The 27,466-nt window shown below is 38.2% G+C and overlaps 1 protein-coding gene across 4 annotated transcripts in view; it reads right to left on the bottom strand.

Annotated features, from left to right (window-relative positions):
- Positions 1-27,466, bottom strand: part of FHOD3 (formin homology 2 domain containing 3) — a gene marked incomplete at its 5' end in the record, with an annotated part of 370,951 nt that overhangs the window by 132,226 nt on the left and 211,259 nt on the right. For all 4 annotated transcript variants that reach the window (XM_083878098.1, XM_083878101.1, XM_083878099.1 and 1 more), the window contains one exon: positions 11,685-11,779. In XM_083878098.1, the coding sequence (XP_083734224.1) occupies positions 11,685-11,779 (95 nt within the window). The remainder of the gene's footprint in view (positions 1-11,684; positions 11,780-27,466) is intronic.

Below are 27,466 nucleotides of genomic sequence, written 5' to 3'. Positions count from 1 at the left end.
CAGGACATTTAAACTATTTTCATTGACGAAGAAGGATTTAAAATTAAATCAGACACACAAATCAAAAGCATGTTTTCAAAGAAAAGGGAAATACTAAAACTTCCTGGAGGTCGAATGAGTGAAATGCCTCCCTTTTTCCCTCTCAGACTGCAACTTACTTCTATGAAAGGCAACCTACTGCAAAATCTTTGGAAGACAACCCTTTGAAAAGAGTGGTAAAGAGCAGGATGCTGGTTTAGGCTTCATTTTTTTCTGTAACTAACCAATAACTCAAGTGGCAGGATGCTATCAGTGCTATAACATCCACAGTATCATAAATGGTGCAGACTGGGATTGAACTATTCACGCCTGTAGGTAAAGTAAGTCTGGTCCATCTGTTCCACATAACTTCATGTCAGTTTAGCCAAAGATGATGAATAATCCTAACCCACCCTTCTGAGCAGCAGGGAAATAAAACAAAACAATTTCCAAGATGAGTAACTGTAGTACTACATCATATGATGACATCAAGAAAATCTGGTGCTCAGTTTTCAGATCCTGTCCCATGGCCCAATGCCTTGGGACACCCTTGGAGCCCTGGCTGTTCCTATTCAAAAGCCACCCTAGTAAATGGCAATGTGTCTTTAACAGAACCTTCAATTTCTGTGTAGCAAATCAAATTTTTTTTGTCTGACGCTCTGCCATGAATGATCTTCCACTGCCAGCAGCTGAACTTGGGCATTCACATTGCATCCCTTCATCAGAAGAGGAAGTAATGGAAAAAAGAAGGGAAAATTTTGCAGACCAGTGATGAAAGTTGAAGTATATCATGATTCTAAGGAAGTTTGCCTCAAATCTCTCTATTGCATCCACAGCTATTACAGACATCTATCTGAGCATTGCAGATCTGGAAGCAAACTGTCTTTCCCCCTACAGCTATGCACAATCTTAAATGCAAAAGGCTCTGCAGTTCCTGTGTGCCTGGGAGAGTGGCCTAAAAAACACCAAACATGACAAGAGTGTGTATTTGTGGAAGCTAGACTGCAGGTGACAAAGTGAAAAAGAAAAAATTACCTGAACAGAAAGCACTGCAAACCACACAGAATGGCAGTGACACAGAGGAGCAAAAATTATGAAGTGGAATTCTATTTTCTCCATTTAATAAATATAGTAAAATATTTTACTAAATTTAATAGATGTAATATATATAATATATTTTTAATATATTTTGTATCTTCAGGAAAATACAGTGAACTAAAACACGGTCCCCAGGGACAGTTGCCTCAACAGTTTTCAGGCAACTCCATGCATTAATAGCTATAGGAGCCTCTTGTCCCACTTTACTCTTTCTTTTCTACAAGAAAGCCTGTGTCATATGCAAAGCCTAATTGGAGAAGCAGAAGCATTCAATCTGTAAGTTAGAGAAATGCTACATTTCCCTCCAAAATCATAAAAATAAGATGCTTAGACAACCACACTGACATTTAAAGTGCAGTGGAGAAAAATGGCTTCTGAGAGGTTGCTTTAATTTTATTGCTGAGCTAAAGAAGGAAGCAGTTACACACTGCTGGAAATGAAAAAGACAAAGCATACATTTACTACAGTTGTGTGTCTTCTAATAAGAAGAGGAAATTCAAAAATGAAAGGGGCCAATCTACAAAAATTCCATGCTGGCTGAGGTATTAACAGTATTTTTCATATTGAACATCACATTCTTGTTTTTTATTAATGTGGTCTTCAAAAAGGGGAAATAGTGGAGAGATAGAGGGGGGCAAACCAGGATGCATCTGAACTCCTTGTTCAATTGCTGTGATCAAAGAGGGTCAGAATATGGGAAGAGAGTACACAGCATGCCCAGATGAGGTTCATTTCAGTGTATCATGGGAGCCAGCTAGAAAACCTGCTGGTATGTTGGAAATCATTCTGAAAAGTCTTTATATGGTATAAACTACTCTTAGAGGACTGTGGGGAGAAAAAGAAAAAAAAAAGAAAAAAAAAAAAAGAAAGAAAACCTATTAAAGAATTTTCCTTTTGATCTTGATCTTATGAAAAGTAATTGAGGTCCACACATCTTACCAGACTTCTTTCCTAAGGAAGTCCTGTAACTAAGGAGACCAATATAAAATCTGTGAGGTAACCATAATTAATCTTGGGCTCTAATCTGGTGAGGGACCTGAGCTGGTGACAACTCAGAGGTTCCTTGGGGTGCCCTACATGCTGAACATAGAGCCATCATGTGTGCTTTGGTAGTTTCCATTTTTGAAACAGCGTATTTTTTCTGTTATCCAAGTATATTCAGCTAGTGGCCATTGCTTTAAAGAACAAGTATATCTAAATATAAGAATGGCAAACATTTTTGAGTGATGCCAAAAGAACAGATATGGTAACAATTAGTATCAGGTTCAACTTTCACCTACGTATCTGTCTTCACGTATAATCTGTCTTTCTACTCCCTTATGTTCTTCCTCCAGGGCTCTAAAATCCAAATACCAATTTTCCAGATGAGGGACCAAGGCAAAAAGGGATTTGCAAACTGGTTCAAGAATGTGCCTGGAAGCTGGATTCAGCCTGGGTCTCCCAATGTAAAAACTCTCCCTATCTGGGCCATTCTTCCAGGCTAAGCTACAAGCAAAACACTGGTATATTAACTGCTGTGTTGGCTGAACTGTCCTGGATCTGGTTTACATGACGCTGCAGAAAATGTTGGACACCACTTTCTTTCCTGCAGGCAGAATTCCACTACTGCACTATATATATGGGAACGAGGACAAATACTGATTTAAGAAGAAAATCAGGATGACTTTAAGAGGGAAAATAAAGGGAATGAAGTCTATTCTAGTTCAGTTTCAGTTCAAAAAGAGGACAGTCAGGAAAATAACAGAGATAAGATTAAATTAAACAGCACAATTCTACAGGAAAAGATGGGTCCTATATGGCTCATTACAGTGGCTGCAGAGTACACAGCAGACTCAAGTCATACTTTTGGAGGCGTAAGAGATCTTTGCACAGACAAACATTTGAAAGAGTTTGTGGGGAATTTCTGCTACATCCATGCAGACTCTCCTTGCATTTCTTCAAAATTCTGTAAAAAGGATCCATACCAATTGTGCAATTCTCAAAAATCTTTAATAACAATTCCATAATTATTTTGATGATTATTATTAATCATCAAAATAGAGGTGAGAGGAAGGAGTAATCTGGTAATGAAGTTACAAAGTTTACTACAAACATTTTGAGAAATTAAGTTATTAACAAAAACATCCTATGAATTATTTGAACTCTGCTTATCACAGAATAATTATCATAGTGTATAGAGATAAATAAGTAAACTGAGCCCAAAGGTCTGTTAAAATAAGGGTGGAATATCTGTATTCTTCAAATCTGATGGATTAAGTAAAAGTTAACCATAATGCCCTTTCTTTTACAGTCATAAAATCCCAGAATGTTAACACCTACTCAAGAATGCAAAAGGTTAGCCACCTCCTTTCTCCTGTAGGAGTGCAGGAGTCTTCTCAGCACCACCACTGCCACCCTCCACCACCATATGCTGCTTTCTACTGGCAGAAAAACCAAAATCTCTACCTGAAATTCAAGACACTAAATTAGTCTCAGGAAATCTGGATGCCAGGTTTGTTTCTTGTACTGGTCTCACCATGTGGCTCAGATGAGGTACTGGTACTTTGTTGAAACATATCCATTCACCATGGTGCATTTTCACAGAACCACAGAATAGTCTGAATTGGATGGGACTCACCAGGCTCATGAAGTCCATCTCTTAAATGAATGGCCCGTTCAAGGATAGAGCCCACAACCTTGGTGCTATTAGAACTGTGCTATAACCAACTGAGCCAATCTCAGGGTATTTTCTTATGAAACATAGTGATCCATCTCCTTACCACACATTGCACTGACATGATTCTGTCAGTGAAGGCAAAAAAGAATGACTGAGCACAGAGGGTATTTGCATTACAGGATGTTTTACAAATGCTTATTTTAACTATTAAATAGATTAAAAAAACTGTATCACTTGCCCTGCACTAAAGGTCTGAGTTAACAAATTTGAGTTTGGTGACATTTCAATGACTGTGCACCAGAAGAGGTTCTCCCTGCTCCTCCAGCTAAACTTTCTAATAGCTCACATGCCTTCCCGCCAAGCACCACAGCCACTGTCAAAAAAAGATACATTACTGTAACAACTAAGAGTAACAAGACCAGAAAATGGGCAGCCCTGGAAACTGAAGCATTATGCACCAGAGTTCATGAAACAGTGTTCCCAGAAAAGGTACAGATGCAACTGCTTATTTTAACTCTAAAACACTCCTGAAAATGCAGCTTATTAAACTCCTGAGTTAGGACTACTGATATTTCTACCCTGAAAAATAATAGCACAGCCGTCCCAAAAGGTTTGGCATAATGACTACAATGTGCTTTATACTGGCCAAGTTGATTGGTACATTTAGATATGCATAAAAATCACATGTGCATACTTATAACCAGCATCTTTTTATCCTTAGAGCAACTCTCTTTTTTTTCTTCATTCTGTTTCACTTGACAACTTATTTTATGTATTTTTTTTGGTCAGCCAGTTGATTTTATTGTCAAAGACATTTCCCACTGGCAGCTTCAAGCATGCTGGAAAAAATAGGCTCTATTTTCTTTAGAGTCAGTCCTCAATACAGACAAACTTTCCAACTGCACATTCTCCTTTCAAAGCAATGCTGGACATAATGCTTATTAGAAAACACTAGGAGCTAATAGCAGATATAAATATTAATTTAATATATATTAATTAATTATATAATTAATCCATTGTCCAATTAATATAGATATGAATAGCTAGGGTATGAAGCACAGCACTTTGTTCACAAATGTGAATAGTAACAGGCCTGTGACACTGAACTACTGTAGTGAGGGAAATCAAGGCAATTCTAAAAGCTAGCAGTGACTTTAGCTTGTTTTTCAGTTTTTACCCCACCTAATTCTAGTATAACCCTTGCTTTTTTCTCTCTTCTTGCCTTTCCTTAAAAACAAGAAATTTGTACATCTGCATAGATGTATTTTCTTGGAATAGCTGGACATATTTCATTCAGCTCTAACCTGACACTTTCTTAAACAGTTTTGAACAGATGAGGGTGAATGAAAAGTTGGGTCTGAGGATTTGCCACATTGTTGGCAGTTAATCATTACATTTTCTCATTCCCCACTTCAAATGAGTTGAAATCAGATCTCTGATGTCTTGTGAGGGAATTGTGTGTTTTCTAGTATCTCCTTAATCTACAAGAGGTCATTCCGAACACAGAAAAATGTGTATTCATCCCTTCAAAATACTCATAAGTGAATGCAACAGATGGATCTACAGGAATAGTTAGTGCTGCAGGACTCAACAACTTTTATGTTTGATGGAAGGACTTTGAAATCTATCTACATATGTTTGGTAAAGTACAGCAGCACTCACAGCAATCTGTCTGCTGAGTTGGAAAGACCAAAGCAAGTGCTTAACACAGTCTGTGCTGGCTAGTGCATCCTATTCCAAGTTTATTGCAACATCCTGATCCTTATCTTCAAAGCACTAATGAAATACAATTCAAAATAAACTCAGTTCATGCAACAGTGCTGATCCAGTTTCTGAGTGAAAGAAGAAGAAAACTCTCTGGCAGCCTGGGTGAGCGTAGGCTCAAGACCTCGAGAGGTAGGAAATAGGAAAGTTCCTGTAAAGCCAGGTTTCTCCCTCCCATAGCCATTTTTATAACGGTTCAATGGCCAAATGCACAATAGATTAACTATAAGAGGCAGCTGCTAAACTGAAAGTTCAGAGTTTCAGTGAACTCAAAGCAGTCGTACCAGTTCAACACAGCCCAAGATCTCAAGTGGAGGGCAGCCCATGGGTGAAACTACAATACTTTTAGGCTTTGAGGGGAGATCTCAGTTTTGCTCTGAACTCTTCCAGGAGGCAAAGGAGCCAAAAAGCCTGTAAGATTGATATCCAGCTAACCAGCTAACATTTCTACCCAGTCTAGGCCTGAAAACAACAAATCTAGAGGCTTGTCAGAGTTGTAGCTGGAGGTAAGTGAGCAATCTAAATAGCCTGAGCTTAAGTTGTATGGAGCATCTCATTTGTCAGAAGCTGCAGGAAAGTTTGTTAACCACCAGGGCAGCAGATTGGGAAGAAAACATGTAAAATTGATCACAGTAGCTCCCCAAGCTGTGTGATTTTTCCTGGATTCTTAATTCTTTTAGCTAGTGAGAGTTGCTAGATCCCCTTCCAAACATGTTGAGAATAGCATAGGACAGTTCTACAGCACAATCTCCTGCTCACAAAAATCAGGCATATGAATAGACCATCTATACATACAATTATTTTTCAAAATATATGGCCATAAAATTGAATGAGATCCAAATACTTAGTATTTCCAAGATTCTCAACAATAGGATACATACCATCCAGGTTGGCAGTGATTTCATTCAACATGCTTTGGGGTTTGGTACTACTAATACTACTGTTTTGATTTTATTTGTATCTGTTAAGCCCCTTAGAATTGTAACCTTCTCCATTACTATAAACCAACTTTTGATATTTATTTGAAGATCTGCTTTAAAATCCTGTTGCATAAGATTGGGTGAGGAATTTCTTGAGAAAAAGATGAAGTTATGGTATTCTCAAATTCTCAACTGGCTTATGTCTTCAGTGTAGCATAGTGACTAATTTTGTCAAGCTTTTCAACTGAGTATTTACCTCCACATAACTTAAATGATTTATTTGTTAAAAAAAAATAGAGTTGTTTTTTGTGAATAAGAATATTATTTCTCTCAAAATTCTCATGAAATGAATACCAACCACATGCATACTATAACCCACCCCTGGCACCACACAGAAAAAGCAGCCCCTAATGGACATGTTTGAAACCAGGCTGATGGGGCCCTGAGAAACCTGGTCTAGTGGAAGGTGTCCCTGCATGTGGCAGGGGCAGCCTGGAACTAAACAATCTTTACAAACACTCCTAATGCAAACCAATTCTATGGTTCTAGGATTCTATGACTCTCTTTGTGCAATCAACAAATTTCCCTGCTAAAACTACATTGTTCTATCTGAATGTGTTGGGTTTTGTTTTTCCTTTTGCTTTGAAATGGGTTTTATTGCTTCTTTCTGACAGAATTACATTTTTAAACATTCAGAAAGGAATTTCTTCAATACCAAAGGAAGCAAAAAGTTCACACAAGGCACAGGGAACAACTTGATAGTTAAAGTTTGTAGTTAACTTTGCAATCTAGGACTCAGACAGAAGCAAAGTAGGAGGAAAAAATGAAAACAAGATGTGAGATAGGAATCTTTAATCAACCTCGTTGTATCAGCCTGGGCCCAGCATTCCACACTGTCTTCTGAGGTTACCCAGCACCACTTTGAAAATGGATTATTTTCCACTGAAAACAATGCCAAAAAGGGGCTTTAGCTCCCCTGGGGAAAATTAGAACAGCCTGGATCATCAAATGGGAAAAAATAATCATTATCAGGAGCAGTCAGAAACAGGGGGAAAGAAAAGGTGAAAACCAAACTCAGATTTTGGACCACTTTATGCCTTAGAAGTGGCTTTGAAATGGATTGGCAACAGCTTGTGGATTTGTGACATATTTGCAATACAACACAAAAACTTAATTTCAACTGCAGAAGTAGCAACGCATGGGTGGAAGAAACACTGAGAAATAGAAATAGAAACTCATGCCTTGGGATGGCTGACCTGAAACAGAGACCGGACAGAGGTAGGGTAAAAAATAGGTATTGAAAGGCCTCCAGGATCCACCTTGTGCAGGACAGGAGCCTGACCAAGGCTACATCCAAGGTGGACTAAGAACAGTCACAAAATGGCTGATTGGTCACAAGATCTTACATTTTTATAAGTTTTGGTCTATTTGCATATTGGGGTTTAATTGTCCAATTACGGCTTCAGGTTGTGAGGTCTCATCCTTCTTGTTTTCTCTCTTCAGTCCACCATCGTTTGTGCTGTTGGGCTGAAAATTGTCCTTGATCCTCCATCAGAAAAAGGATTTGTTTCGTCTACCTACTCTATGAAAGAGCTTACTAGCACTTAATATAAGGCTCACAACTGCACCTAAGCAGCAGAGAATCTGAAAATATGAAAGCTAAAATGCTAAAGGCTTAAGGCATCAGCATCATCCTTGACAGGTTAGTTAAAAAAAAAAAAACAAAAAACAAACAACAAAAAAGCAATTCTGAAAGCACTGTTAACTAACATTCAATTGACTTCTAGTTTTGTCTTCTAAGAACCAAACTCTCTTGCACAAATGTCCCATGCTAGCACCAAATGTTAAAAGAAACTTGGTTGACACCAATATTTCCTATTTACATAATTTGTAGCTTATATAAGATGGTTAGAGCCTTGGTCCTCTTTTGCATGCCTGCAGCAGCTCACTGCTGACCTCAGTTATGTATTAAAGTTATCTGGAAGCCAACAGTATGTAACCGTACACCCATAACTGAGTACATACTTGAATGCTTTGTCAAACAGGGAACCACTGATGAATTTCTGCCCATATAACTAATGATGAAATAGTAGTAATGTACATTTACATTGGGATCCTGTTGCCAATGTTTTATGCCAGGGATGTATCAGCCACTGATGGTTGGAAAGCAGTCTACAGGCAGCCTGTGAAAGGCTCCTGCCACATACTGGTGTGGTCACTTAGGGTTGGACACATCTTGAGAAGGACCAGTAGTGGGCCTAAGAGTCGGGGATGTGCCAATAATTCTCTTATCTCCACATAATATCACTAAAAAATGGTACTGCTACCATCACACTTCCAATCTAGTGCCTATATAATATACCAATCTGCAACAGAAGGTTCTTTCTGTGCCATAGCAAACAAGTCAAGTAAGATAAAGTTTCTTCCTGCTTTTCAGTTCTTCACCCTGACACAGCTGGTGCCTCTGAATTGGTACAATGACAACAGCATCAGTGCAGTCACACCACTGGAATTCGAACTGCCTCCCTAATAACTTTATTCAGAGCAGACTTAGATAACAGCACTAAAACTACCGGCAACTTCTGATAATCCATCAATATAAGCATTCATTGATGTTCAGAGGAGTAAAACTGCAGCAGAATTAGCAATAGTAAGGAATAAAATGGCAACAATCTGGGGAGGTTTTCAGTAAATTGCTTAGAGTCGTTCTTTCACACTAATTGAAATTTTTATTTCCCATGTCTTTCCCCCATCCCTACACAGAAGTTGGGTGCATAAAGTGATCTTGGAGCTGGGTACCAAAATCCCAGCTGTTGCAGTGCTGAGCATGCCAGCCCCCAAGGTGCTCTGTTGAACCCGTGTGATGCAAAAATCCACTGCTCAAAGTGAGCAAGGGTGACCGAGCCAGCAGCCCCTTGCAAACAGAGCAGAGCAAGCAACAGTGAAGGGGAAAAACCACTACAGATTTTGATAAAAACAATAAAAAAAATATCTGTGGAAGAAATTCAACAACCTCCACTGCTAAGTATATTAAACCCAGTCAGAGCTTGTGAGAAGGCAAGAAATCATGTGGCAGCTGAATAACTATATTCCTCCTGCATCCTATTAGAGGGATTTGTCCCAAGACTTAATTGGCAGTTTCACTGTTCCTTTTTTGCTCCACAATGTTAACATATTTTTCATCATCTTCGCTGTGGAAAAGGCACCAGCATAGCAGGGCTGAAAATCAGACTGTAGGTGCATTGCGAATTCCAGGGCTTCATTTTTCACAGAAAGTCAAAACCACCTTTAAGTGAATAAAGCAGCTGTCCCACCACACTGACAGTAAGCCTGCCATACCTTCAGTTAACTTCTGGCACACAGACAGGGACTTAGATCTCCTCCAAGACAGTCGAAGAGTAATGAAAAAGCAACTTTGATGCTACCTGAAACCAAACTATTCAAAGCACATTGCCTGCATTCCTCAGCTGCAGGCACTGAGCCAGGACATGGAGATAATCATTCAGGCTGGCGATGGGGGAGGGAGAAAGGAGCTTAAGGACCCAAGAGCTGCAGTACTCAAAGCAAGAAAATCTAGAAAGAATTTAATCTGCAAGGTAGCAGTACAGTCATGTTTCTTTCCCATTCCACCCCCAGTATGTGCTTTAGAGAATTAAAATAGTCACGGACATGGCAGTATTTTTGTTCCTTTTTTGCTCTTTTATCTGTTCCATAGAAAATGAGGATCTATACAAAGCAAATGGTTTCTCTCTCATCTCACATTGCTTTTCCAACTGTGGCAACATCCCTTATTTCAAAAGGACAAATGGCTTAGAGTAATGCCTAGACAACAGTAGAACATTTTACACTGGGGAAAAGTTTCCCCTTATCTTTTCCCAGTCATGAAGCCTGACATTTGATAACCGTAATTAACTTACTTTTACTTATCCACCCATATAGGTACGTCAACTCAAGATAAATCAGTTTTTTTCAATACTGCAGCATCTGTTCTTTGACTTGACAATCTGCTGCAGCAGTGAAGTTTGCACATTGTAGAAAAAAATTCTAGTTTAAAAAGGACCCCTGGGACATTGAGCTCTTTCTCCTTGTGTTATGAGATCTATCAGAGAAAAAGGGGAGAGCAGGAGCCTCTCCATGTCACTACAGTACCCAACAGTAACGATCTGTAACCAAATACTTGAAACATTCCTGGAAATTTCTTAGTAACTATAACTATGGATTCAGCTCCACCAATTATAGCAACTTTTGAGTTGTAAACAACAGCTACCATACTCTGTTCCAGCTATTGTGTCATACATATTTATCAATGTACAGGTCTGCATGATCAGAGCAGCAGCAGCCTCTGGCAGGCCTTAATAAGCTTCCTAAAGCTTATTAAGAGAGCCAACAAGCTGGAGAAGGATGTTCTTGAGGGTTTACCTATCCTATCGCCCCTCAAGATGGCATGTCAGTAGATTCTGTGTTCTGCTTGCTTTTCAAAATCCAGCAAAGATGGATTAAAGGTAGACTGTGCACTATATAAATCACTATTCCACTGGAGAAGACATATCCGAGCCACATATATTCCAGCTTTCAGCTTCTGTCTCAATATGTAGGGACCAACAAAGAATACCCTGTAGGCAAGCACCAGACTTTGCCTTCTAGCACTCTGCAGGCAAAAGAAGGCTTGACATTTGGCAGCATTTCTTTGCTGAGAGGGTGGACAAACACTGGAAGAGGCTTACTGGAGGGGTGGGCAAAGTCTCAAACCTGGCAGTGTTTCAGAAGTATTTGAACAACCTTCATGAAGTGAAGCTGTCAGGCATTTGGCCTAGATGATTGCTGCAGGTAGCTTCCAAGTAAACTTGTTTATTCCAGTTTAGGAAGCAGGTCACTCTGAACTGCCCTCCCCCAGTGTTCAGCACAGCTGAGCAGTGTAGAATGGTGAGTAGAGCAGTTCCAAAGAACGCCTAGGGAACTGCAACTACAGAACCAAAACATTTTCTACATGGTCAAGTGCAATGACAACAGACAGTAATGAGGGCAGCTTTGCTTTCAAGGAAAGAGTAGTACTGATAAAAGAGTATAAAAACAGTAGGAAAGAAGTAAGAGCTTAATGTGACCTGTTTTCCACATGGAATATTATGGAATATTTTAGAGCTTAATTTATACCTTAAAAGCATAAAAGAAATAAAATGCATTAAAAGAACACCAAAACCATATAAAATGAGAATTTTTGAGAGTCTTACCTTTGAGCCAATAAGTGTGTACAGCCATTGGATAGTTTCATTATGATTTATCACTCCATTCATGCCATCAACATAAAGCATTATCTGGCCCAAAGCTATAGCAAAGAAAAGAGAGAAAATATAATCAGAGCTGGTGAACATTTTTTATAATTTTAAGCATTGCTGACAATTTTCTTTAAGCAGGATTTACCAAAGATGTGGGGAGCTTAATTAATGAAAGATATACTGCGTGAGATCGTGCTGGATGAAATTCTGGGCAACTGCACTAACATTACTGACTTAATCTGAAAATATAAGTGTGGATTTCATCCAGAGACAAGCCCAAACAGTTGTTCCTTCCTAAAAGATGCCATATTTTATGCTCTCAAAATCTGCAAACAGTACTCTACCCACTACTTACTGTCACAATGGTTCCTTCAGCTACAGCACTTTCTATATCAGGAGCCAAGACTTCCACCATTTGTTTCAGCACCATATATAATGTTTGGAATTAGTATATTTGGATTGACAGTTTCAGTGAATTCCAGTGATATGAAATTAAAGCTGGGCAATTAACATCAATAAGGACATCAACTATTCACTACTGCACAGTGCTCTCTTGAAAAGAAATTTTACATTTTAGTGAGAAAATACAAAAACCAAAGCATGGTTATAACAAAGAGGCATCTTTATCAATTTATCCTAAAGGTTTTACAGCAGCATTACAAAATATACTAGTAAAATATTTCATAACAGTGATTCCATAATTTGCAATCCTGATAATATGAGACTTGAGAGACAACAGATATTAAATCTTTTCTGACTGATAAGGACGGACATTTTTTGTAAGGATTATGAAAAGCAAATTAGTACAATTCATCTATCATCTTCAAAAGTTTCCACTGTTAGATCTTCTGCTTTATAGCAGGAGATCAAAGTGCAGTGAGATGAAAAAGAAATCACTGATGTAACACTTTTTAGCACAGCCTGTTGGCATAACAACTCAATTATTTAACACACAGCCTGATGAGCCCCTAGTACACCGCTTTATGGGGGGAAGAAAGGAAAAAAAACACCCATGGGGTGAGGAAAATTATGACACTATTAATCTTCCAAACACATTCTGAATGTTTGCTAACTTTTGCACAGGTTGAGCACAGCACAGCGTCTTTTACCTTGAGGGCAGATTTTCAAAGACATGAATGCTAGGCAACGCTTAGGTACCCTATAAGCAAATAGCTAACAGTCATTTTAACACCCTCTCCTCCTTTTTCCTTTGGTCTAGTTGGTCAAAGTTAAAAACCTGAGGTACTCTTTTTACATATTTATATTCTTTATGTAATTTGTGACACAAAGCTAGAAGGAAAGACATGCTCAATGAAGGCCACACAATCAAGGAAGAGTGAGAAAAAGCAAGCAAGAGAGCTCTAGCACAGAGATAACAAGTCTCTTAGGCAGGCATTGCCACTGGGGCATGCCAAGCACTCTCTGCTCCTCCTCTCCAGGAAGCAATCAGTCACCACCCTCTGAAGACATGTCTCTCAGGTGAATAAAATCAGGTAGTAGGGACACAGGCCCGAGTGATATGGTAAAATAAAAGACGTAAGTCAGCCAGTAAAAAGAGATACGAATTACACTGCCTGAATAAATGGTTGCTTTGAAGCATTTCATTGCAGGTAGAGGAAATGCTACTATCCCAGCAGTAATCAGAGAAAGTTCTTAATTCTTGTTTTTACTTCCTTTCAATGCTAAAAAAGATTTGGCACTGGATCAGGATGAGATCCAGCCATGATAAGGTCAACAAACTCATTTTTTTCCTCTTGCAAATTCTTTGGTTGGGGGTAAAGGACTTTACTTTGAATTTGAAACAAATGTGAAACAAATTCTACTCTTGGAGCATGTTTTCCAAATTAATATAGAAATCAAAGACAGCAAAAATTTGCTTTAAAAAACATGTACACAATACAAAACTACTCCACTGCTTATACTTAAGACTAATTAGACAGGATGCCTAAGTGAGATCTGGCATGCATTTGTTTTCAGCCTCTTAGATGTGACTCTTCATAAGAGCAATATGTTAAGGCATATTAGTAGATCTTAGAAAGAAGCCAAAAAATGTTTTAGGGATGCTTGAAAACACAAGGAAAAAAAACCAAACCACTCCCATTGCTGCTTGAACTAGTGGCCAATAAGTTTAACAGGGTAAAGAATTATAAACAACACCATGAAATGACCAAGACAAAAACAGTTATGTGTCCACATCCACACATGTCCAGTAGTTATCTGCCACACATGAAGCTCTCAGCTGCTGCCAAATCTTGGTGTGGACCTTCATATTGCTATTTCCTATCTTCAGGGATCAGAAAAATGAGACAAGATTGGTACAGTTGAGAAGAAATCTGTTTTCATTAAGAGATAAAGTAAGATAAGGAGAATCTGTATACTTTGTACAAAGCTGATGCCCCATAAATTCTTAGGAAAAGAAGGCCACAAGAAGACCCAAAAGAAGGAGAATGATGGTTTTTATACCTCATCAAGTGTCTGTGCTGAGGAAGAAAAGGTACTTCCCTTTACCCTAACCACACCACACAGCCAAAATGGAAGACACCACCAAAAACACCAGTGTAGGAGCAGGCTGGTGACTGGAGGTCCTTGGGCCCTCCCAGGCGTCAGGTCTGGCTGAGTAAGACACAGCAGTTTGGCACTAAATGGAGACTGACAGAGGACATTTTACATTCTTTGAAGCTTTTTCTACCCAACTGCTATCTCACCTGCCAACCCACGACCGGGCTCTGCTGAAACGGCTGTGGCTGCAGCACAAGCTCCACGCACCCAGCATGCCCACACACCCACCATCAATGTCACGGGCCCTGCCAAGGGAGGGCAGCCTCATCTGCAAGGCAGTTCAGAAGGCCAATCTAGTCCAAAATAATTTAAATTCACATATGTATGTGCCTTTAACCAAACTTTTTTTTTTTTTTCTTTACCAAAAAACAAGGAGGCTATTTAATCCATTTAATCCCATCCCTCAGCTAACTGGAATTCTTTTTGGAAGTATATCAACAACCTACTTGTATTAGGAAAGTTTACTATTGTCCAACAAGAGGTTGGGAGAGAGGAGTTTAAATATGAAGCAAACCTAATTTGGAATTCCTTTGTTCCCACTACCCCTGTCAAATCCTTAATCTTATGTGAAAATAGTGTGTGACTTTACCCGTAACTATTTCCAAGTGGAAAATTGCTGAATTTCTTAGGAAAGGCTTAGGGTAGAAAGGACAGACCATCCAGAAAGCTCAGAGATTTCTGTGAAATAAGGGGTTTAAGAAAGCCTCAAAAAACTTACCAATATTGACACTGGTACTCTCCTGGGATATAAAGTTAACAGGACCAAAGAGGAAAAGCTATAGCACAAAACATCATCACAATGAACATCACTTTAAGTTAAAGTCTGTTTTTCCTACCCAGACTGGAAAAAGTTTCAAAGCTGTTCCTTGCCCACGCACACCCACCTGCTTCTCTAGTCTGCTCTGCTTCAATTTTACCAAAAGACTGACTTTGAGGGAAAAAAAATCACTGAATGAGCAGAAGACTGATTTTCTTACAATTTCCAATGAGTCAAACCCCTACTCATCATGTCAAGAATTACGGCAGGGATGCATCCTGTGATTGCATTTGTTTCCATCAGAATAAGCAAATGTACAGCATGAAGCAGACCAAAGATAGACCTTGTCACTGCAGGTTTCAGCTCCCAAGAAAGCTTCTGGTCCAAGTTCATCAGGCAGTTCATACCCAGCAGCTCTGGAGCACGTCATGTGCTGTGTACAACTACAGGCGGGAGTGCACAACAGGCAGAATGGTGATGAAACTAATGGGAAAGAACCCGCTGCTAAAATTCATCTTTTTATTGCTAGCTAAAATTTTATAATCATCAATGAGAAATCAAAGGTCTGTGTGATGCATTCATTCCATTTGAAAACTGATTGCTAATTTGGGTACACTATCCTGGGTACCAAAAAGGCATACTCCATCAAAGCAAACATCTTGATGAAGAAAAGTTCCATTTATGTCTTGTGAGGAATCCCAAGAAGGAGATCATACTGTTACCTATTATACTGCTACAAAGCACTAGATGGTAGTGCTGAAGAAAACAACCATACTTCAAACTTCCTTCTTGGTGTGTCCTCATTAGAGAGGCAAGATCCCAGGTACCAAGTGGGACCATCTTGAGCATAAAATCTCCAACTCCGCTCAGCCCTGATATGCGGGATGTCAGGAGCTTCTACTTTTGCTTGTAGCACATTCCCAACATGCTTGCATGCATACCCTCAGATCAGAGTTTATTGTCTCTATAATATCCAAGGATATTTAATTTCCCTGATGACAAATCATAATTAAATACAACTTCTGTACCATCCAGCTACTTGAAAATTAGCAAAATCACATCAGAGCTCCTTCTTCTAAGAGGGGACATCAGATAAAACAGATGACCAACTCTTCACTACTTCTGAAAGTGATCTTATGAAGCAACACTGCAGGAAACCTCATGACTCACACTCAGTCCACAGGGCTAGAACCACCTAAAATTTGTATGTTTGAGGGTTGGTGCTTTTTTCCTGTTACTAATTGTATGGGTTGGTTTTAGGGTCAGTGAAAAATCTGCTATTTATAAAGCTATTTCTTTACTATTGTTGAAGCTATATGTAACATCATCTAGAAGCTAAAAACAATCTTGTTCCTGGCTGCAAATGCATTAATATTTTGGTTTTTATTGAAGTTTTTTTAAATCCCAACTCTTTTTTTTTTAATTTTGCATTTTTGCCTTCTGTTCATCTGTTCTATTATAAAACATATCACAGTTGAAACAGGCTAAGGAATTAATTTTCATAACTCCCATATTAACCACAGGCTGAACTTCTATTAAACAACTATCTCAGAAAAATCACATTTCAGAACTAATGCTATGAACCAAAGCTGCAAAAACATTCTGAACAAATGTCAATGCATTACGTTGCTATTACACTTCAGAAGTTCTTATGGTCAATACTAACTTTTAGTCTTAAGCACTTTGGGAACTTCTGCAAGCTAGTTTCAGACCTAATTATTCAAAGTTCAAATCTTTTGCAGAGACAATGGGTTTCCAGTTTAAACTTAATCTTCACTTTTCCCTCCGTCTACTTTACAGAAAATACATAGAGACACCACAAAGTCCACCACCACAGAAACATTCTGCAGAGGAATTTTCTCCTCTCCATGTTTCTTCTGCCACCCTTTTCCTCTGGGGTTTCTCCCTTTAAAACAAGACACAGCAAAGTCACAGGGGATACAGCACCCTTAATCAGCTGGTATGTTTTATCAAAAGCTGATCCTTTACACACACCATGAAACACCTGAGGTGGTGCACAGTCCCCACCAGAGCCAAAGCAGCTCCTCTTCCAGTATTTCTTTTGTGCTATTTAAAAATATTTATTTGAGTGCGAAGAAAGAATGGATTTTCACTTGACTCTGCCAGTAGGTAAACTACGGAAATCCTTTTTATACAAACTAAAACCTGGCTTACACATATGCATTATAAAAGATTTGCATGATTAGTCATAACTGTTTTAATCATTATTTTATGTCGCAGCACTCCAGCTTTAAATGCACTATGTTCTAGCATGTTTTACAAGATTACTAACACAGTAATGTAAAATAAACTTGGTACAGCCTATATAGCAATAGCTAAAATGTTTCCTCATGAAGAAGAAATATGTAATTAAAATACCTTATTAATAAGTGAGCAAATATAGCTAAGAATTGGACTGCTATTTTGCATGCTGACTAAAAGCATGGAAAAATGAAAAAAAAAAAAAGGAAGGAAAGAAAGAAAGAAAGAAACAAGATAAAAGGAAGATTTAAGGAAGGAAGAAGATGAGAGAAGGGGAAAAAAAGACAAAACAAAAGAAGAAAATGAAAGGTTGACAAGATGGTTTTAAAAGATGCTTATTCATCCTCAGTGCTTCATGAAACAAAATGCATTTGGAAAAAGAGATGCCTGGTAGGCTGTAGTTAAGATGACATATCTGCAGATATAGAGCTCCTTCTTAATGGAGCTAATACTGGCTGCAACACTGAATAATCTTCATCCAATATATATGAAGTTATATATACTTTTCCTAAGAATTAAGATTTTTTTTGAGTTTTAAAGCATTTTCTGAGGAGACTTCCTCATTGGCCCTCAGAACTTAAATTCTGAGGGAGCAGGACATGATGAGAAGATTGCCAGATTTTCTTGTGAAGGTGACCTATTCTACAAAAACATCAAACAGAGCAGGACATTGCCCGTGCAAATACTGAAGACTTATCTCCAATGGACTTACCTCATCTCCCAGCTATGAACTCTTGCACTGAGTAGTTATGCCACAGCCAGCAAGAAGTGGTTTGGTTTCAGGGCAGAAATTAGGATCTGTTTTAGAATTTTTTTACATTTAAATGTATTTTAATTTTTTTATACTTATATTTATATTTAAATGTATTTTAATTTTTAATCATGCTAAAAGCTGCCTAGCCCAACCTCTTGCTCAAACTAGGGAAATCCAGAGCAGGTTGTGCATGTACATTTGGGTGTTAAATATAGTTCCAGGTAGCTGCTCAGCCTCTCTGGGCACCCTGTGCCAGTGCTTAGACGCTCTCACAGGATTTTTTATTCATTTTTTAAGCTTAAATCAAATTTCCTGTATTTCAGCTAATGGCAGGCCTTTTGTCCTTTTATTGTGCAGCTCTGAAGTCTGGCTCTGTTTTTACTCTCCCAATCATATATTCAGTCCCTTTCATAACACTGAAATTGAACTGAACTGAATTTAAACTGAAGCTTAGTATATCAAGAAATATGTCAAGAAACAAAAACTACCAAAAACTACACATTAAGCCAGAAGTCTCAAAAAAAAAAAAAAAAGTAACTTCAATTTAGGCTTAAACTAGGGAAATTTAGTGAGCCTCCCAAGAAGTGATACCTTAGCCCTTCTATTTGGGAGCTGATTGAGTAATTTAGTCTGGCAATGTGCTAGATGTGATGGATTTCAAGGCCTTTCCCTCTCTTTCCCTCTCCATTAATCATCATGAACATAAGCCTTCTGTCTGTGTAAACAATACTAATCCTGACTTTGAAGGTACAAAGAGGGAAACACAAACCAACCTTTGCAGAATGGAAAAGATAATTTCTGCAGCTCCCTTTCTTGAGCTCCTCAGACACCTATTTACCCTGCACAAAGAAAGGTCCTGCAGGTGCAAGCTGTCTTTTATCAATCATTATCAATTACATACAGCACAGCAGTTTGGAATTCCAGCATCTGCTTTACATGCTGAAAACCTAAGCTTTGAGAATGAACTCAGCTTTTGGACTGGGAAACACTGTAGAGTCAGAAATGGGTTCGGAGGAAAATGCAAGGACTCAGTCTCAGCAAAAAACACAGGTTATTTTCATTGTTGTACTCTGTATTGTACCTGGGGCAAAGAAAAGTATGAGGGAATACAAAGAAATTCTTTTTTCTCTTATACATCAGCAGGATCTTTGCTGACTGCAAGTAGGCTCTTTTGCCAGTGACTATGGAAAAAAGAAAACTGTCTTGGGGTTCCTGCCTTCTCTGGCAAGTAAAGAACTGTGGCACAGCTGGGCTGTTTAACAAATGGACTAACACTAGAGCATAAAAAGGATGCATAGTATGGTAAAAGTGTTCATTTTGTTCATGTTCGAATGTTCATATTGAACATTTTTAGTAATCAACAAACAGTGTTTCTTCTTAGTACAACTGTAAACCTTCCAAAATGAAACCTGTGGTTTTGAAGTGAGCAAATGATAAATTCTCACTTACAGCTTTTTTCCCCTGCTTCTCTTGCGGGGCTGGGGGTGGGAGTAAGCCACATTTCCTAATATCTATTTTTTTCCTAAAAATAAAGAAGATTCTCAGGGAAGCAAAAGGGGGGAAAATCAACAAATCCAAGCATTATTGTTTTCCTCCTATTACAGGAACATCTTACTACATTCTTATAATTTAAAAAGTATATTATAATTATTGAATTATAGGAAAATTTTCATATTAAAAATTATGGGAAAATTTTCATATTTCAATGCAATTCTTATTAGAGGAATATATTATTGTATTGTATTCTTATTAAAGGAACAGAAGAATAAAAAACAAGATAAACAACTGTGCCAGTTGAAATTTCAAACATTGCCCAGCTCCATCAGCACAGTCTTTGTAAAGCATAACATTGATCAATGATTTCTTGCTGTCATGTAGCAACAAGTTGACGCTGTCATGAGAGATAGTGTTCCTCTAGATAGAAGTTCTTTGTTTTCTAAGCTCAGCTTCATTCTTAGAGGTCCAGCCCTGGGCTGGTAAACATGGGCTCAGTTTGGCATCCTGGGATAACAGAGTTGCAATTGGTATGGTAGCTAAAAACACTTAATCCAGTGTTTGGCAGAGAGGCTTACAGAGAGCTGCAATGATTTCAAGGGGCACGTAAATTTACCTCTGCTACTCCCAGGCTATCAGCCAGTCTTTTTGAGATAAATTCAAACACTGTTTATTCTAGCCATTAGAACAAGGTGTGCTTGGGGAATGCCAGAGAAGAGATGCACTGAGAATAAAAATACAAGTAAACTTCTCCTGCTATTTACTTCAATATAAAGCTGTTTTCTTAATTCTCACATAGTTCCTTCACCTGGAGATGTACTCCAAACACAGTTCCCTCTTCTTCCATGTGAGGTATTACATGTGAAAAGCACAATAAAAAAAGATTATTTTAAGAAGCACTATAAAATACTTTATGTAGAATCACTTCTGTCATTTCTTAAATGCTTAAATGACAACAGCTACATGATTTTAGACAAGTCCAAAAGTTTCTCTAAAGGGATACATTGGCTTTCAGCATCTCAGGAGACAGGAATGCAACAAGTGAACACACAGCACAGATGTCTTAAGATCATTCCAGGGCACTTGAGTAGTGTTTGAAATGTTAGTGTCAAAAAAAGGTAAAGAACCCTTGTTTTTTAAAATTGCGCTTTTTAATAAAAACTTGAGATTTCTTCAATGCTTTTATCATCTTGATACCAACTGATTTAAAGAGCACTGTAGAGCAGCACAGAAAGTCATATTTTTCTTAAGTGTATTCCAGACCATCCAAAATCCTTGAATAAAAGTTTCCTCCCCTGCTCAAGAAGGATTGACTCAAGGGCAGAAATCAGTAGGATAAATAAGAACTCACTATGTTTTAAATTCAGCAACTACATTAAAATAGTTCCTAAGCAAAGCAGGAGAAGAAAATGCCTGGTCAAAGCAAAGACAAGACTAGAAGTAAGGCTTTCTCACAACATCCCAGCCTCCTCAGCATACTGTGTTGGCTAAGAATGAATCAAACCAAACAGCCTGAAAATATAAGCTGTTTGAAACAAGAAAGATCTCTGTCTTTTATCTACTGAGGGATAGATCCCAACATCCAATGATTTTATGAAAAAGAATGCATCTGTCACTTTTTATTCATTTACCTGTCTTAAAATCAATAGTGAGTATATCTTTTTAATTTTCTTTATTATAATTTTACCACGACAGATACTGAAACTAAATTCCTGATATACTTTTCAGATATTTATTGCTCTTCAGCATGCTCAGCCTGTCTCTAATGTTTCAGATAGACTCCACCCTGCAGTAATGTGCATGCCATTAAAGAATTCACTTTCATCTCTTGAATTTATGCTTGTTAGGGCAAATTAATGAAAGACTCTATTCTTTAAGTACTGGCTAAACAAAGCCAAAGTCAGCACTAGAAAGAAAACCAATACAACACTTCATTAAATGTGCTTTTTATTTCTTTTTGTTTCAAGTATGTCTGCTGCTATGTGAAATTTAGGGTTATACAGTCTCCTTTCAAATCTCACAGTAAAGAATTTGCTCAAGCCACAAGTTCATATCTCCCATTTGAAGTGGACTTCCCACGAGAAAGGTGCAGGGAAGAGACATAATTACAAATCCCTTTAAGTACAGAGCTCACACTCTTCCAAAATATTGACTGAAAATGCTGTTTTGTGTCTCTGCTCATTCATGTCAGATAATGAGCAAAGATTCCTTCCAAATTAACTGTAATTCTCTTCTAATCCCTCTATTCTTCTTTTTCCCTCTTCAGCACGGTGATAGTGAGAACTCCTTTGAACTCTGAATCCCACCTTATTACAGCAATTCTTAAAGAGAAACATAATGAAATCATCAGTGTCATGCTCGGACTTTTCTCTCTGACTCAATAGGTGGACAGCTAAGCACAATGCACACCCATCCTGTTTCTTCACCTTCTCAAAATTTGCAATTGACATTTACAAAAATCTTTTAAATTCTAATTTCTGATTGAAAGAAACACAGAATAGAGAATCTCCACTTTTAACTTGATTTTCTTAGCATATAAAAACATGAATAAAATGGATTCAAGAACAACAAAAAAAAATATTTGGAAGCATAGGCTTCATTTGACCGAAGAATTTAAGGTCTGTCATCAGTAACTAGTTGTCATCTATGTGGTGGCAGGGAGATAGAATCATGTAATGGTTGAATATGAAGGTGGTGGCTTTATTCAGGTTTGACCATCTACATTTCTTATTTCTCAGTAACCCTGTAAAAGAGAAATGCAGTTGAACAATCATATTTTATTTATAGAGAATATTTTTGAGTGATTTTATTCCTTTTGCTGATTGTTCTATGGTTCAGTGACAACAGAATTATTGGTAATCCTCATGTGAACCAAGCATGTTTCTGTGACTGTATTATTATTGGTCAGCACCCCCTTAGCAGGAGTTACATAGGACTGTATGGCTATAGGATGCCAGGATAACAACCCTGAAGAAGATGGTGCAGAGACAATTTGGAGACAGGAGTGTTTTACAGCAAGCTGGGCTCTATGAGCAATAACATCAGGCTCCACATAGAAGCAGCTAAATTACTTCCAGACCCAAACCAGTCCTGGAAGTATCACGGACACTTCTGCACAACACTACTCCAGTAAGTGATGTGGACTGAACCCAAACCATCTGTGCATAACTGGCATAGAAGGCTATGCATCTATGCAATAATTAGTCCACAAACAAGACAAATCTGTCATGGGCAATTAGCTGCTTCTGGGTACTTAGAAAGAAGTTAAAAGAACATTAGGTACACAAAATTCAAGCACTTGAAATGTCAAGAAATGCCAGATTAAGATTCCTGCAGAAAACTTTGTTCAGCCTACTCTGTGCACAAACTTAACTATGTCAAAATCAATTTCAAGAAACATTACTCCTGAGCTTTGGAGTACTTCCTGATTCAAAGCAAGTGCTGGAAAGTCCTGTCTAGAAAGCACTCTCTCACTGTGTGGTCCTAGGAATTTTTTAGTGCAAACCTGCTGTGAAGACAGAATATTTCATTTCCGGCAGGAAGATGTTCATCAATACAGTGAGTGCTTCATGGGTCTGAATACTTCTTTTCTGCATAGCACATAAATGAGATAAAGAAACTTTTCTCTTCTGCAGAGAAGTTGGGGCTTCCACTAGCTCTGGATATCACGTCTGAGGCACCTGATCATCCGATTTGTATTTGGGAATACCTTCTGGTATAATAGTACTTCAAGTCCAGAGGTTCAGCTCTGCATAGTACGGTCTCAGATTGCTCCCCCAGAAAACAATAAACACACCTTGACAGGGACCATAATGACCATAATGATACTTTCTGACAACCTGAACTGAAAGTACTTGCCTAGCAAGCACACAACTACTAACACTGTGGCAGAGATTCACTTAAAATCTCTCTCCCTCTATGTCAGGAACCTTAAAATGTGTAGCATCACCATCCCTTTTCTCTCCTTGAACTTTGATGACTGGCAGCCTTATTTCCAGTGTCTGGAAAACTTGGCTTTATAAACATTCTAATCCTTTATGAGTTGGACTCAAGGATCCTTGTGGGTCCTCTTCAGCTCAGAACATTCTGTGTGATCTGCTTTTTTGTTAGATTGGTTTGACTTGGTTTGAGGGGAAAAAAAAATTAAAAATGGGCTAAAGAATCCCTCATCATGCTTATCATGCATAAGTGGAATGAAACTGTGAGGCTCATCACATTGAGTTTTCTCATTTAATTTAACAAGAACCAATACTTCTCCCATTAACTTTTTACACAACGTAAAGCGACAAACAAATCTACAAGCTATCTCTGGTTTATGATAGAAGTCATATTGGCAGAAGTTGCTTCACCAGACATGATTTAAAAAGTTCATGACATCATTGCAACAATACTAGGAGCTTGAAGAAGTAGAGTTATTTCAGCAGGACAGTAATTCATGTGACATATCTAGAGGTACTTTGCAGATCAGCTTTGATATCCCTGAGCTTCCACAAAACACCACCCACCATCCATCATGCACAGCTTTGTCATTCTCCAATCTATTCTCTGGATTTGGGACACCTTCTCTCCTTATCCATGTTTCTCAACACAGCAACACCGATAAAATGTCACAAAATGCTAAAACTTTCTCATTACCCTACTGAACTCTAAGAGAATGATGAGCATCCTGCTGCTCTACACAACAAATTCTGGCAAGTGCAGATTATGAGATAGGGAGAGACAACAGAGCTCTGATCTGCTCTAGGCCACTGTTCCTCAGGGCTGCTGCTCTGTGGCCTCCCAGTCCCACTTGTCCTGGATGGGCATCTTTAGCTATGTCTTGGAGAATGATGCTAACAATTTTATCATTGTTACCATCCAGAACAACCTCTATTTAACAAAAGATTGTTGAACAAAATCAGGAAAATTACTTGCTTGTGAAATGAAATGGATGCATGCTGTCTTCAGCCTCCCTGCTCTTCATAAAATGATGCCTACTTTCTCTAGAATTGTTACTTTTATTTCATAATTGCAATTAGGAATTAATTTTAATTAATCTCATCCCTTCTGATTGCTCAGGGGCAAAGCGTGGTTTTTCACTTTTCATACTGTACAAATAATGGAAAAGTTAAAGAAATAAATAAAACACTTGAGTTGCTTTATGGGAGTAGAATATAAAGTGGAACTAAAACATACTCATTTTGGTTCACTGCTTGGTCTACAGAAATTTATGTTAGCACAGAGTGTAAAAGCAACAGGAAAGCTTGAAGGCCAGTAATTTTGCAGTCGAATAGAAGAAAAAATAAAAGTAAACAACAGTTATCAGCTAAATGAGGACAGCTGCTTGCTACTGTGTAAGAAAATTTCAGAACTTTACAAAATCAGCACTGCAGTACTATGGCTGATATAAACCTGTAAAAATTATTTCACAACCACTGCATAATAAATGACAGTAAACTGTTTCACATTTTCACAATAAAGTATTCAGACTCCAAAGTAATGCTCTATGTGAAGCTTTGAGAGCTCCATTTTTGCATATCAATTTGGGAATATGCTTCTAAGTTGGTTACATAAATAGGTTGCCTATAATGCATCCAATCCAAGTGACCTTACAAAAAGAAATAAAATATGAAGTGGTGAGAGAAAGAATCAACATTGCTGGTACAAGCACTAAAAAAATAAAGTCTATTCTTCCCGCCTCCCTTAATTTCACTTCAAGTTTAACATACAGAAAGGCTCTGAGCCAGAATGCTTATCCAAACAACATAAATCTCTAGGCAAACTCCCTATACTATATGGTCCTGTCCCCATAAAACCTTGCAATTCTTCCTAATGCTGCTTTTCCAGGAGGAAAATCTAGCAGACAGCTATCTTTTCCCACCAAATCTTCAATCAATCTTTTCCTACCACATCTTTCCTTAGAAGAATGAATCTCCTTCCTTGCAATATGTTTATTAAATGAAATGGAAATGCAAAGAAGGCCCCCAAACCCAAAGTGAACCCTACAGCAACTGGGAACCCCACACTGCTGCTGAGGCTGCCTCTAAGAAAGACCCAATTAATTCCCTTATTCCCTTCCTGAATTCCTGAGCAGGGTCAAAGGGAGGCAACACCATTTACCACCACACAACCCATTTCAGGCAGCTGGTCCAGCTAATAATGTAAACATGGTAACACCTTGGAAAGGTCAATCAGAGGAATGGTAGCATTAGCAAAGCAATTAATTTTGGGTTGACCCCATGCATATTATTTCCCTCTCACTTTACTCTCCTCCCCTCCTTCTCTCACCTTCTAGAAGGAAACATAAGGAGGAATATTCCCTCATCTGAACAGAAAATTTCAAAATGTGAGAGATGGGATTTTGTTGAACATTGAGAACACCTTTTTTTCCTGGCATGATTTCCAGCACAATATTTTACTTATCTATTGCCAAAAGAAACACTTTCTAGTTTTCTCATTAGTCAAAGGGCTTTAAGAACACACTTGAGGGAAATGATCCAACTAACAAAACAAGTAAAACCCTTCCCTGCACTTCACATGCTTCATGAAAAGTGGCCACTTAATGGAATCAGCACTTGTAGAGCTACCTGTTCAACCTGAGGTGTGTTTACTATCTCCTTAACAATCCTCATTCGTAAATGCACATGTATATCTGTATATCCTCTGCATCTATCTATCGCTTTTCACTAAAGAAGTTCAAGGAAAAGGAAAAAAAAAAAGTTCTAAACTCATGAGATTCAACGGTCTTCTTTCATTTCTCTGAGGGTTTAATTACATGACATTTCATAAAGCTGGAGAGTAAAATGTAAACCAGAGAGAGAGCAAGGCACCAGATCCCAGGTGGATTTCCAAGGTCACACTGAGCTTGCCTGCCCTCAGAGCCCTCGAGAGCTATAAAGCTGAAATCAGATACTGCTGCATTTACCTCCTGTCTTCTTTCACCACTTTTTCTTAAATCTAGACTGCCAACTTTAACAAGCCTTCTATATGCATCACACACCATACACATTCCTCATCTAATTGACATGAAGAATATGGAGCTTATAGAAGGAAGAACTCAAAGACTAGCTATGTATATAAGCTCTGTTTGTAGAGCTGCCATGGTGCTTTTTCCTGTTGTAGCTTTTGTACCGTGTGTTTCTTTGCACAACCAGTCACAAACACTCCAGATCTGGCAAGACCAGTCAGGACCCATGTAAAGTATTTTGCCTTCCAAATAGGGTAATAATTTTCCTTTAGTTTCCCAAACTCACCTACATTAGCACCTATAATTATGAGTAAGCAAATAAATTTCAGAGATCTGAAAGATTAGGAAGCATTCAGATGCAGATTAAATGCATTACTGCAGTGTAAATTACTTCTTCCAGGTCACTTCTACAGTCCAGCAATGCTTTTTATTCTCCCTGAACTGTGCATTAACACATTCTGGTGTTTTTGTGCACATATCCTTTTGTGCACATATCCTTGCTTTTAAATATGTTTACAAATGCATATCTGCAGATAAAAATATTTAAGTGTATGTATCTGAATTCACATATCCCTCTCTCAAAATTCTTACAGTATTGTAAAAAAAAGTTGGTCACTTCATGATAAATGTCTTCATGTGTATAATTAAGTTTTTAAAAGGATTGCTGTTTATTTGTACAAAAACTTTCAAATAAGTTTTGCCCAGACCTTCACAGTGGTTTCAGAATTCTATTTTTACAACAAAATGCATGCTGCAAACAACAGATGACATTGCCTTGTTTAAGGTCCAATATAATGATGTAGATGGAAAGAAAAGGAGATATTTCACACCACTTTCACCACCAGTTCCCACTAGAATATCATTTCAGTGGCTGCAGAGGGAGAACCTGAAAAGCTTAAGAAAATTCCTAAATCTAGCCTCCCCTCACTGAAGTAGAAATATTTTCCTTTCTTTTTTCTTCCCGC

This window comes from Zosterops lateralis, assembly GCF_965231275.1.
Source record: "Zosterops lateralis genome assembly, chromosome: 1".
Classification (NCBI taxonomy): Eukaryota; Metazoa; Chordata; class Aves; order Passeriformes; family Zosteropidae; genus Zosterops; species Zosterops lateralis.
The sequence above is the reverse complement of the archived record's forward strand: the minus strand, read 5'-3'. Positions and strand labels throughout refer to the sequence as shown.